Raw genomic sequence first — 11987 nt, 5'->3', positions numbered from 1 at the left:
AGCGATGCTGATGTCCAAAGTGGATCACAAACAGATACCCTGAAACAACCGTAACTGTGAACAGCCCATCATTGAATGCTCAATATTTATTTCACTCTATTAACTCCCTACCACACAGAGGCACTAAATGAGAGGAAAACAAACAGCTTACACTTTGGAGAAACAAGATATCCGAGTTGGCTGGCAGCAAAGTGCCCAGAATACATATAATAAAGACACCAGGATAAACTACTCCATTTTATTGATTAGCAACAGTGATAAGAGTGTGAATTGCTTACTTGTAATTATTACAGTGCAACATTTATTACTGCAGGCACGATGCTTTTGCATGAGTGAAAAGCTTTTGGCTACACTGGCATGCTGGTGTGCTGCTGGTTAAAGGATTAAGCCGAATGTTAAGTAGTTCCTGTGAAAGTAATAATTACTCCCTAATAGCGCTGAGCTCTTAATCTACCTGAAAAAAAAACCAACAAAAAGTCTTTCTGATTCTTTATCTTAATGTAATATAGATGCAGCAGGGGCTGGCCGTGCCAGGCTGTTGTGTAACTGCAGGGCAGAGAGTCCTGTGCCAGGCAGGGCTGCAGGATGCTGTGTGCGTATCATTCTGTGCCCTCCTGGTACAGGAATACAGGTGGTGACTGAAGCAAACTCACATTTGGCAGAGTGTCACAGCAGGGAAGCACTTTTTAGCAAGCATTTATACAGAGATCTGTTTCTCATTGCACTGGATTTCTGTGTTCGTTAAGGATGAGATGCGTCGGGGTGCAGTGATGCCCTCATCCATGCTGAAATCACAGACATTGCCATTATTTCTGCAGTTCCACCAAGGGCTGCCCCTTGTGCAAGGGAATGGATGCTAGCAGAGCTCAGTGCGTGGGTTAAGCTGCCAGGAAAACACTCCTGCAACAGATTGGAGCTGAAGGCAGCAGAGACCCCTGCGAGCAGCCCCTCCCCTGGATGCACGTAGCAGAATGCATTACTTCTCCTCCCAAGTAGACCCAGAGCAGGTTGGACACCATGGAGGACACTGTATCAGGCACACCACAACAGGAACACTCTCAGAAATGTCAGAACGGTGCTCTGCCCCAAGGCTAACCACCCCAATGCCACCCTCCATCCCTTCCACTAATACTGCCTTGCTAATTCCTAACAATTTCCTGCTTGCTGCTGTCCATCCCAAATGGAGGGAGCCCCTTAGATGCCAAGTTTGGGGGGTAGCCACGACTCCCAGCATTGGGATTTGCACAGGGGGCTGCAGAACACACTTTGTTTGCCCCAACTCAATGCTGGTGGTGGCGAGAAGAAAACTTGGAGCTTTTGCTTTTAGCAAAGTTATTCCTCCTGCATGGGAGAAAAGCACAAGGGGTCTCTCTAAGGTGACACTCACACCTGACAGCAGAAGAGATGGGAATTAATTAAGGTTTTGCCAGGGAAGCTGTGTGGAAATAAGGTGCAGCCCGATGCCATTTGTATTCTGCCCACAGTTCTTGATTTCGCGATATACTCGTGTTTAATTACCATTAATGCAAACATAATTTAAAAGGTTATTTCCCTGCTCTGCGGGTCAATGGACCTAATGGAGCAGATCTAAGCGGGTTTGAGTTGCTCTGATTGGTGCTCAGTTTCCTGTTTGCCTCATGGAAGTGGGTTTGGTCCCACACTGGGAATGTATATAAAGGCTCTGAAGGGTCTTTTCTGGGCACCAGAATTGGCTGAAAGCTTCTGGGCATCCTCGAGGGAGCAGGAAGGTAAGCAGCTCTCTGTTGGACTCTCTTTTTACTTCTTATTTTTATTCTTTTTCCTTATATGAGTGTGAGAGTGGCTTGAAAGCAGCAGAGCAGGGTGAGCTGTTGGGCTGAGTTGTTCCCCAGGCAGTGCAGGAGCAGCAGCTTTCCTGGTAGGGTCTGCAGGAAGGAGCAATTCAGCAGTGAAGACCATGATTTCGAAGGAGGGTTTGGTATGCAGCGCATCTTAGGCTGGGATCTGCCCTTTTAAATGTATGTAACACAGGGAAAGGAGGAAAAATGGTTCTCAGTGGCTTTTTGCATCCTCTTGGCTATGGATAAAGCAAGGAGAATGTTTCTTCCAAAGCAGACAGCGTTGGATAAAGGGGTTTAAGACCTTCGCATAGCTGAGATCCATCAGGAGATGTTTTCCACTTGTCTGAAGGGGTCTCAGGGTAAGGTAAAGCAGTGCAGGGACTGCAGCAAAATCCACCCCAGACGGGTGGAGCAGAGCTGGAGTTGAGCATCACGGAGACAAAGGGGTCTTGTGTGAACTCAGGAATGTTTGTTCCGACCATCTCTGAAAATGCAGACTGCTTTTTCCTCCCCATGTTGGCAAAATCTGCAGAGAATGAGCGCGACCCCTCCTTCAGATTAAGGCTACAACGCATTTCTTCTCCTGCTTTTGTAGATAATTACCTTCAGCAGCACAATATTCTCTTACCACATAACTGTTTTCAGATTCACTGTCATACCTACAGCAATATAGAAAATGAAGGGCAAACAAGAGGGGAAACCCATTGTTTAATCACAGCCATTTTTCTGTTCCCCTATAGAATATCTCCCAGCTTTTTTGTATCATGAAACCCACTTCTGTCAATGCATTCTGTAACTTCTGGCTTTAGCTGTAAGTGTTTTAGGGGGGTTGTGAGTGCTCAGAACAGCACTCTTTGCTTTTTGAGGTATTCCTCTGAATTTGATGTCTCTGAGATATCAGAACACATCTGATATTTCTCTCATTCAATCGGAAAGGCTGAAAACGTTTGTGCAATGATGCCACAGTTTCCCAGGAATAAAACAGTGCCTCAGTTATGAACAACGTCAAAACTTTCTTTCTCCAAACGAATAATTGAGCTGTTGTGAGAGTGTGAGCAAAGTTGCACTGATGTAGGAGTGCAGTTTGGAAGGATGGGATGCTGAAGTCCTGATCTACACCTCTACTTCTTGTCATCATTCGGTTCTTGTGAACAGTAGCTCTGCAGGGCAATGCAGATTCCAGACACATCTGTAACAAAGAGTGAGGTGGCAGACAATAAACCACATCCCTGAGCCATGATCAAAACCATTTTTGTACAGAGTTTGTGGAGGTGGGATAGTAATCAAGAGCTCAGATATCTGAGGGCTGTTGAGCTGTGGACTAAGAACAGCCTGAAACCAATAAACCATGGAATTCAATCCTGTCACTGTCCTGGGATGCTTCTCCCAACTGATACCCAGTGGCTCTGGATGTGTTCCCTACCTATAAGGCGTTATCCATACCAACAGAAAGCTTAGCAGTAATTAGATTGGGCTCCTAAATCCTGCAGACATGCAGGGAGGGAAAGGCAGGGTGCCATGTTTCTCCTCTTTGCCATTGGGACTGCCTGATCCCGTTCACATACTGAAGGTTGAACTGATCCTTGAGGAGGGATCCCTCAAGGTCAGCTTACAAACACGGAGCAGGACGATGCCCTTGCCTTCAGGAATGTGCAAACCACGGTGAATTTGGTGGTTACAATAAAAGTATGGGGAACAAACATCAAAAAGGCAGCGAGGTGGTGGAAAAGCACTGGGATTGAACAAGTAATTCAGCTGGGAATGGCAAAGGAGGGCTGTGTGTGGTGGAGGAGGCTGTTCTAAGCACAAGGGCTGAAGAGCCATGGTAACAAGCACAGACTTGTGCCCAGTCGTGGCACATCCCTCTGGGCTCACTGTCTTGTCCCTTCTGTCCCAAAGGCCAAATATCCAGATCGCCCTCCGCTTCTGAACAGAGAAATCAGCCACGAAAATGATGTCTCTGAGAGTTCTCTCGCTGCTTTTTGCTTCTCTGAGCTTTGTTTTGATGGAAGAGAATGTCTCAGGGTAAGTGTTCTGGAAAGCACACGATGTATTTTGAGCCTTTTCCAACTTCCCGCTGAAAGCAAATGGATTCTTTCCATTGGCATCTTGGTGTAAAGGTGAGAACACGAGTCCTGAGGTGGCTCTTGGATATAAAGAGATGAACAAATGATAAGAGAGATCTCAAACTAAAGCCTTTATGCCAAAGCCAAGAACTCCCAAGTTTTCCCTAGAAACTTTATTGCTCCAGGTTGGGAGCAGCAAGCTGGAAGTCAACCAGGGAGAGAAGGTTGGCTGGGAACTAGAACAAGATGTAATCATCTCACAAGAAGTAGGCTAGGGGGCATTTCTTTTTTTTTAAGCTTCTGAAAATGTGACCAGTTACATAAAGTGGGGACATAAGAAAGACTTTCCCTCCTTTTGTTCAATTCCTGAAACAGAACCTCCAGCTGCTACCCAAAAAGGTCCAAAAGAATCCCTATTAGAGAAGTAGGAGCTGATGTAATTCCAGCTAATAGTACCAAAGGAAGATCAGCCCTGACATCCTTGGCTAATTTAGGCAGTCCCCAACCACGTCTGCATTGTCAGACTGGTCTGAAGGTCTCAAATTGTCACCTGCCATCCCACCCTCAGGCTCTTTGAGGATGTAGGGATTGGTTTCCTTGTTGTGTAGCTCAATGGAAAAGGTGCCTGAGCGTCCTTTAGGCTGAGTCAAAGTTTGGATCCATCAGAATATGGCAGGAAAGTGGATGTGGCTCTGAGGGATGTGGGTCAGCGGGCAATATTGGTGATGGGATGGTGGTTGGACTGGATGATCTTGGAGATGTTCTCCAGCCTTAATGATTCCATGATTCAACGATGCTATGAAGAGTCCCGCTGGCTCCAAACATCCCAAGTTCACCCCGTAAGCTATCAGATACGAGCTGCAAATGTGTCAGTAGGCAGTAATGGTTACCGGGATGAGGAGCACGGCAGCTCCTTGTCCGGTCAGCAATTTGCTTTGCAGAGCTGGGCAGCACTCATTCCTCTCCTTTCCTCCACTCTACTCTTCCTACAGCCTCAGCATCAGGACTCCGGGCTCCAGACCGATGCACAGACGTTACTCTGAGGCCACGCTGGCGAGCGACTACAGCCGCACGATGGACAACATGCTGAAAAAGAACTTCGTGGAGTGGCTGCTGGCCCGGAGAGAGAAGAAAAGCGAGTGAGTGTGCAGACTTCCAGCGCTCCAAACTCACAGCTGTCGTCAGCCGAGTGATGGCTGCGTTACGATGCAGAGCTGAGGATATTTTTCTTGGATTGCAGCAGTGATTCCCGGGGGGGCAAAGGGGTTGTTTTTCTTTTTTTTGCTTCTTTTTTTCTTCCCTAAATCCTAGAGGTTTTTTCTGCTCTGTCGGCACACGGCACTGCCTCCTCCGGGCTCCAGTCCGCCTTCTCCCATTGCTGCGGTTGGATGGAGTGGGGAGGGAGATGGGTTTGTGGAAAAGCAGCATTCCAGCACCCTCTTGCGGTGCCTCAGGCTGAGATTTCTGCCCATTTCTGCCTTCCTAGCAACGTCGTTGAACCGTACAAGAGAGAAGCCGAGCCCCAGCTATCCGCAGCGAGTGACCAAAGCTCGGACCTGCGCAGCCACGAAGCCAAAGACTTCCTTGCCTGGCTCCTAAAAGCCAAGGAGAATCAGAGGTGAGAGCAGAGAACTGAAAACAGAATCCGGTCCCAAGAGGGGGGGGGGGGTGTGAAGTCCCCAAGTTCTCAACCTTTGGAGGGATGCTATAGGGCAGGAATAGGTGATAAGCATCAGCAAGCAAAAGGATTTCTGTTTCAGAAAGGAATGCCATGCTTTGCAATTGTCTCATGGGTGAGGGAGACAAGAAAGATTGAAAAAAAAAGCTTCCATCCATCTAAAATTTCTTAACAAATTCACATTGGAGAAATGCAGATGATTGAGGAGGCTGTCCAGGCTGTTGGCTTTTTGGTTGTTTTGGGGTTCTTTTGGTCGGTTGGTTGCTCTTTCTCGGGTAATATCAGAACAGCCTCAACAAACCCAGTGCTCTGCTGAAGCCTGAGCACTGTTTTTGACAGAGCTGAGACACAGCTGTTCCTACAGCATCCTTCACATCACAGCTTAAAACCAAGCGCTTTGAATTAACCAAACCATTCCAGTGTGGTTTATTCAAAGCCCTATCGAAATAAAACTCACCAGTGACAACTGAAGTGAAACTGATGTGCTCCTGGGAGAAGCGAGGACTGCTACTTTATCTAGGGTGGGAGGCAGAGATTTGTACTTTTTGGCTTTTTCAGAATAAGGAGGGAGAAAAAGGACTTTTTATTTTAAGGATGAAGTGGGAAAAAAAATTAGTTAAGAATAACAGGGTACTGAGAATCAAAAGAAGGAAATGTTGCCAGGATTCAGGGTTGACAAGCTGGCAAGCAAGGCATTAAATCAAAGGAAAATAAAATATCTGTGATGTGACTGGGAGAAGATTGTTGTATACTGCATTCAGATTGTTTCTTCTTTTGATGGCAAGTCACGTTTCTTGCAGTTCTGCTTCTCCGGATGGTTCAGAAGATTTGAAGGATGTTGTGAACCAGGAGTTTCTGACATGGTTAATGTCAACTGACCTCTGCAAACCATGGTGAGCAGCTGTTCTGCCTAACCCTGTAGTAAAAACCATCCTTTCCACTGTGGCTCTGTACAAAGCCCCTGCCCCAGGGGTTCTTGCTGCCGTGCTCCATCTTCTGATGAGCACTGAGTGCTCACACAATGTGGCTTAACTGGATTTCATTGGAGAGTTGAGAGCTTTGGTCAGAAGCTCTGCAAAAAAATCTTCAATGATGAACTGGGGGATGGACAAACATCAAATAATGACCATCTAGAGAAGGGTTAATAAATCCTCTGCCCTGCTTTTCTGAGAAGAGGGGATGTTCATCTTAGAAATGATGTTTCCTTTCTATTCAGTATACTTAAGTGTGAAAAGCAGAGAGAAAAACAAGAAATCAGGGTGCAAAAGGTTGAGGTCCCAGGGGGACTCAAAGGAATGGAGAGCACATTTTATGGGTTCTAGGGGAACGAAGGCTGAGAGGAGGTCAACATCTATTGAAATTTAGAAAGAGATAGAGAGAAAAGCTCCTTATGCTGGTGGGAAAAGTTGGACAAGGATGAAAGAATCTCCTCACCCAAGGAGGCTGTGGATGCCCCATCCCTGCAGGCATTCAAGGCCAGGCTGGATGTGGCTCTGGGCAGCCTGGTCTGCTGGTTGGCGACCTGCACACAGCAGGGGGTTGGAACCAGATGAGCACTGTGGTCCTTTTCAACCCATTCTATGATTCTATGAAAGAAGGATGGGCTGGCCATGAATGGAGGAGATGGGGGCTGCTTTGTGCTACAGAGAGCTCCATGCAGGTTGGTCAGATAACGGGAACCAAGCAGACAACAACAAAGCAGAGACAACAGCCGAGTGCTGAGCTCATCCTGCAGGGAAAGGATGCACACCTTTGTATCCCGCTCCTCTGATCTGTTGCTGCTCTCTCTCAGAAGTTATACCTACTTTCTATTGGATACCTGTTAGCTGTGAGATATGTCATGCTATCAAAAGACATCTAAAAGGTGCCACAGGGGACTGGTGGGGTAAAGAAGGAAACAAATCACATTTTGTTTGCCGTCGGAGCTGCATTAAAATAGGGTAAATGTGGTTCCATAAAGGTTTATGGCTCTTTTTTTCCCCTCCCATGTAGAGCTGTGTAACCACAGCACCGCCTGAGGAGCTCCCACAGCCGCACTGAGGAGGAGGCTCTGCGCTGAGTGTCACCCACTTTGCCAATGGAAGAAATAAAAGATTTTTAGCCTGAAACTGCAATCAGATGAAGTTTTCATTTGGGGACGGGCGGGGTTTAACTCAGCAATTAAAATAAAAGCATGTGTCACAGAATCACAGGGGTTGGAAGGGACCTCCGGGGATCATCGAGTCCAACCCCCCATCAAAGCAGGTTCCCTAAACCAGGTCACACAAGCAGGTGTCCAGGCGGGTCTTGAATATCTCCAAAGGAGATTCCACAGCCTCCCTGGGCAGCCTGTTCCAGTGCTCTGTCACCCTCACCGTAAAGAAATTCTTGCATATTTGTGCAGAACTTCCTATGCTGCAGTTTCTGGCCGCTTCCCCTTGCTCTGTCAATAGATCCTCCTATAGAGGGGCACGGTGCTCGGTGAGTTCAGCCTACAGCAGTCCGAATTGAACAGCAGGAGGGGATGGGTTTGCATTTTAGGAGTTGCCGTTGCCTCCAGGGATGGGGCATCCACAACCTCCTTGGGTGAGGAGATTCTTTCATCCTTGTCCAACTTTTGCAATCAGCATAAAGAGCTTTTATTTAAAAAAAAAAAAAAATTTCAATAGATGTTGATTTTCTCCACTCAGCCTTTGTTCCTCTAGAACCCATAAAATGCGTTATCCAGCCCCCTGACCCACAATAAAGGCGGTTGGGATGAACCGAGCCCCAACCAGCCCCTGAGAACCACCGGCCGCCACCAGAAGCGTCCCTTAAGGCGGAGGCGTGGAGCGGAAGGCCCCGCCCACCTGTGTGTCACGTGGCGCGTCGCGGGGTTGATGACGTCAGAAAGTGCGCGACGCGCGGCGGCGGCGCCGGGATGCACCGGCGAGGGGTGGGCGCGGGCGCTATCGCTAAAAAGAAGCTGGCAGAGGTGAGGCGGGGTTGGGTCCGTAGGGAGGAGGTTCCGGGCCCCGGTGGGAGCTCCTAAGTGCGTTCGTAGGGGGTCAAACTCCGCCGGTGTCGGGACAGGTGAGCTGCCAGGCTCCGGTGTTCCCGTGTGAGGGGTTCAGGTCCCTTGTGGTTGGTGGCAGTTGCGGTGTCCGGCTCTAAGTGGGGTCCTCAGCATCTTCGCAGCTGTGTCTGCCGTAAGCTCGGGGTGCCCCGAGGTTTCTGGCAGTTCCCTCGTTTGGCTTCCGGGTTCGTATGTCCTTAGGAGTATTTCCCTCGCCCAATTTGGGGCTTGGTGGCTCTGTTCTCTAGCGCTGGCTCTACCGTTCTGTTTTCATCCTGCAGGCCAAGTACAAGGAGCGAGGGACAGTCCTGGCTGAAGACCAGTTGGCCCAGGTGGGAGACCCAGCACTGCTGTGGTGTAACCGTGTTTGTCAGCCCAGCTGTAAATCCAGGCTTCATCTCGCACTGTTTCAGGGTTGGAGCATTAAATGATGGCACCACTGGGCTGCTTTTTCCTCTAAGAACTGTGCTGTTTGCTGCAGACGTTGCTCTGCTTCTCTCCTCTCCATCTTAGCAACATCTCATTTCTGTAGAGCTGTTTCCTTCCTTTTGAGTGCATTGAGGCTGGGCAGCGCGTCAGAGTGTTGCGTGTTGCCTTAGGGCTGTGCTTGCTTAATGTTTACTGTGGGCTGTGTTCACAGAAGGATTGAACAGAAATTCTTTTCTCTGTCCTTCAGATGTCTAAGCAGCTGGACATGTTTAAGACCAACTTGGAGGAGTTTGCCAGCAAACATAAGCAAGAGATCCGAAAAAACCCTGAATTCCGGGTCCAGTTCCAGGATATGTGTGCAACAATTGGAGTGGATCCTTTAGCATGTGAGGACCAGGCAGCAGGGGTTAACAGCTGAAGATCCTCCTGGGAAGGATTCTCAGTGAAGCTGTTAGAAATTGTCCTTGGGGAAGTCTGATGGTGTATTGATTCTTAGGGTTTGTGAATGCTTTAATATGCTTTTAGGTGATACGTAAATTTAAAAGGGAGAAAAGAAAAAGGTGGAGGTAACCAAAGAGGCTCTTCACTGAGATCCTCACAGTGAGGTTTGTGAGCAGCAGTGGCTCTTAAGGAAGGTGTTTTTGCTGATGGTCCAATTGCTTTCTTTTTTTTCCTCACTTCACAGCTGGTAAAGGATTCTGGTCAGAAATGCTGGGAGTTGGTGACTTCTACTATGAATTGGGTGTGCAGATTATTGAAGTCTGCCTGGCTCTGAAACACAGGAATGGAGGTGAGAATCTCTCTCTGTCTGTCTTCACTCCAATAGTGCAATCTGAGGCTAAGAGTGGGCAACAGCAAAGCCAATAGGAGCTGGAATCTGATACACTGTGGGAGTATAATGTGAGGCAAGAGTAAGCCAGTGGTCAACACACAAAGAAGCCTTCACTACTACTGCTGGAGTAATTTTCTTGCTGTGCAGTTATGCTTTCTTGTCCCCTTTTGTTGACTCCTAGGTCTGATAACACTGGAAGAACTTCATCAGCAAGTGTTGAAGGGAAGAGGGAAGTTTGCTCAGGAAGTCAGCCAGTGAGTGTCTGTATATTGTAGGAGAAGGGAATCAAGTAACATGAGAAAGAGGAAACTGAGTGATTGATCTCAGCTGGGCTTGAAGGTGCTGCTGTTAATTGGACTCCAAATTTTAGCAATTAGTCATGTGCATGTGCTCTGTAGTTAATGACTATTTCAGGAGTGAGCCCTAAGTATAAAGAGCTGTTGGCTTGGGCTGCAAATGCTGCACTGCTACTGTCACAGTCTGCTGAAGCTGCTTTGGTCCAAGCTGTAAAGGAAGGGACTGATGCCTGGCCTTAGAGTAAAGATTTTAGGGTTAGGATACAATTCCCTAGAATTGGTAATTGGGGCTGAATCTTAAACTTAGCACTTGCAGCTTGGATTTTACCAGTGTCCCTTTGATGGAACTCTGTATTTCTGTAAAGGGACACAGATAAATTAATTGTAAATTAATAATAGGAGAAAAATCAGCTGTTGATTATCTGAAATTGCAGCAAGCTCCAGTAGCTGTATCTTATACCCTCTTCACATGAAGTCTTCCTCATTTACTAAACTTAGTGCAGTTTGGGAGAGGCTTTTGGCTTAAAGCCCTGCATTAACTTCTGCTTTCAGAGATGATCTCCTTCGTGCAATCAAGAAACTGAAGGTCTTGGGGAGTGGCTTTGGGATTATCCCTGTTGGTGGAACGTATCTGATTCAGTCTGTACCAGCTGAACTGAACATGGATCACACGGTTGTCTTGCAGCTTGCAGAGGTATTGAGCCAGGAGACTTTTAAAATGCCACCTCGAAAGAATCTCCCTGCTTCTGTGACAGGGAACACGTGGAGTGGAAAATAACGTTCCAGCAGGAATGTGAATCCAGAGTTTGTGCTCTGGTTAGGTCAGGGCCGTAGGTAAAACTGTCCACGCTCTTCTAAACTGTGGGCTTAAGTCTTGACTCCAAGCATGCTATTTTTTTTCTCTCTTTTCAGAAAAAGGGCTATGTAACAGTTGGTGAGATCAAGTCCAGTCTGAAGTGGGAGGTGGAACGTGCAAAGCAAATTCTGGTATGTATGAGGGCCTCTTGTGCGTGATGGAGGTCGGTGACAGGGTAGAGTGGCTGCTCCTGCATCACAGCTGCAGATGCTTTGGTGTCTGTGTGTTGTCACAGCATGCACAGGTGATCCCAAGCTAGGTGGCAGACCAAAGGCAGAGTGTGCACAGGATGATATTGCTGTGACTTCACTAATCTCACTGAAATTTGGGATGTGTTAGCTCTGCTCCTGCATGACTAGATGCCCAAACTACATTTTCCCCTGCTCAGGATGAGTAGAAATCTGAGTTGTACACACTCCCTTACTGTACAATAAATGGGGGTGAGGCCTCCCCAGTGAATGGTTTGTCAGCTATCTAGTTATGCTGTGCTCATGGTTTCTGCTCTGTTTGAATAGGAACACTTGCTGAAGGAAGGAATGGCCTGGCTGGATACACAGGCAGCAGGAGAACCTCAGTACTGGCTGCCTGCTCTCTTTACAGAGTTGTACTCTCAGGAAATCACTCCAGAGGAAGCCAAGGAGGCAATACCTTGACTGCTAAATGTTCTGTGCCTGTATCCAAGTCTGCTTGTGAGGGTACTTGCATATCACTTGAAACAGAGGGACAGTGGACTTGAAATAAAATTTTGTAAAAAGAAGTGTCTAGCTTGACAAGTTTCATAGGACCAATTCATGCTTGGTTACCTTGGGATTTTCTCCTCTGTTGTGAGTGGAAATATCACTACCTATTGCAAATGGTAGCTACCTCCTCCCAGCAAGAGGAAAAGTATTGCAACTGCAGTCATGGAGGATGCAAAAATGACTGTCTAAAGATTCTTGCTGCCTGCAGTGATGCTTCTAAAGCCACTCAGAAACCG

At 47.4% G+C, this 11987-nt stretch overlaps 2 protein-coding genes across 2 annotated transcripts; both read left to right on the top strand.

Annotated features, from left to right (window-relative positions):
* The first annotated feature begins 1705 nt into the window (after positions 1–1705).
* On the top strand, positions 1706–7678 carry LOC122169954 (gastric inhibitory polypeptide). Its single transcript, XM_042836506.1, has 6 exons — positions 1706–1748; positions 3720–3845; positions 4879–5025; positions 5373–5504; positions 6365–6457; positions 7557–7678. Coding segments are annotated over exons 2-6 (447 nt in total). The 5' UTR covers positions 1706–1748; positions 3720–3771; the 3' UTR covers positions 7558–7678.
* Positions 7679–8442: 764 nt separating this feature from the next.
* SNF8 (SNF8 subunit of ESCRT-II) lies at positions 8443–11768 on the top strand. The gene is made up of 8 exons (XM_042836505.1): positions 8443–8517; positions 8880–8930; positions 9275–9413; positions 9713–9817; positions 10041–10113; positions 10708–10849; positions 11068–11142; positions 11527–11768. Exons 1-8 carry the CDS (start codon positions 8464–8466, stop codon positions 11662–11664), a joined length of 777 nt encoding a protein of 258 aa, XP_042692439.1. The 5' UTR covers positions 8443–8463; the 3' UTR covers positions 11665–11768.
* The last annotated feature ends 219 nt before the right edge of the window (positions 11769–11987 follow it).

Source organism: Centrocercus urophasianus, unplaced genomic scaffold, assembly GCF_019232065.1.
Source record: "Centrocercus urophasianus isolate 14NV4802_14NV808 unplaced genomic scaffold, USGS_Curo_1.0 seq_61, whole genome shotgun sequence".
Lineage (NCBI taxonomy): Eukaryota > Metazoa > Chordata > Aves > Galliformes > Phasianidae > Centrocercus > Centrocercus urophasianus.
The sequence above is the reverse complement of the archived record's forward strand: the minus strand, read 5'-3'. Positions and strand labels throughout refer to the sequence as shown.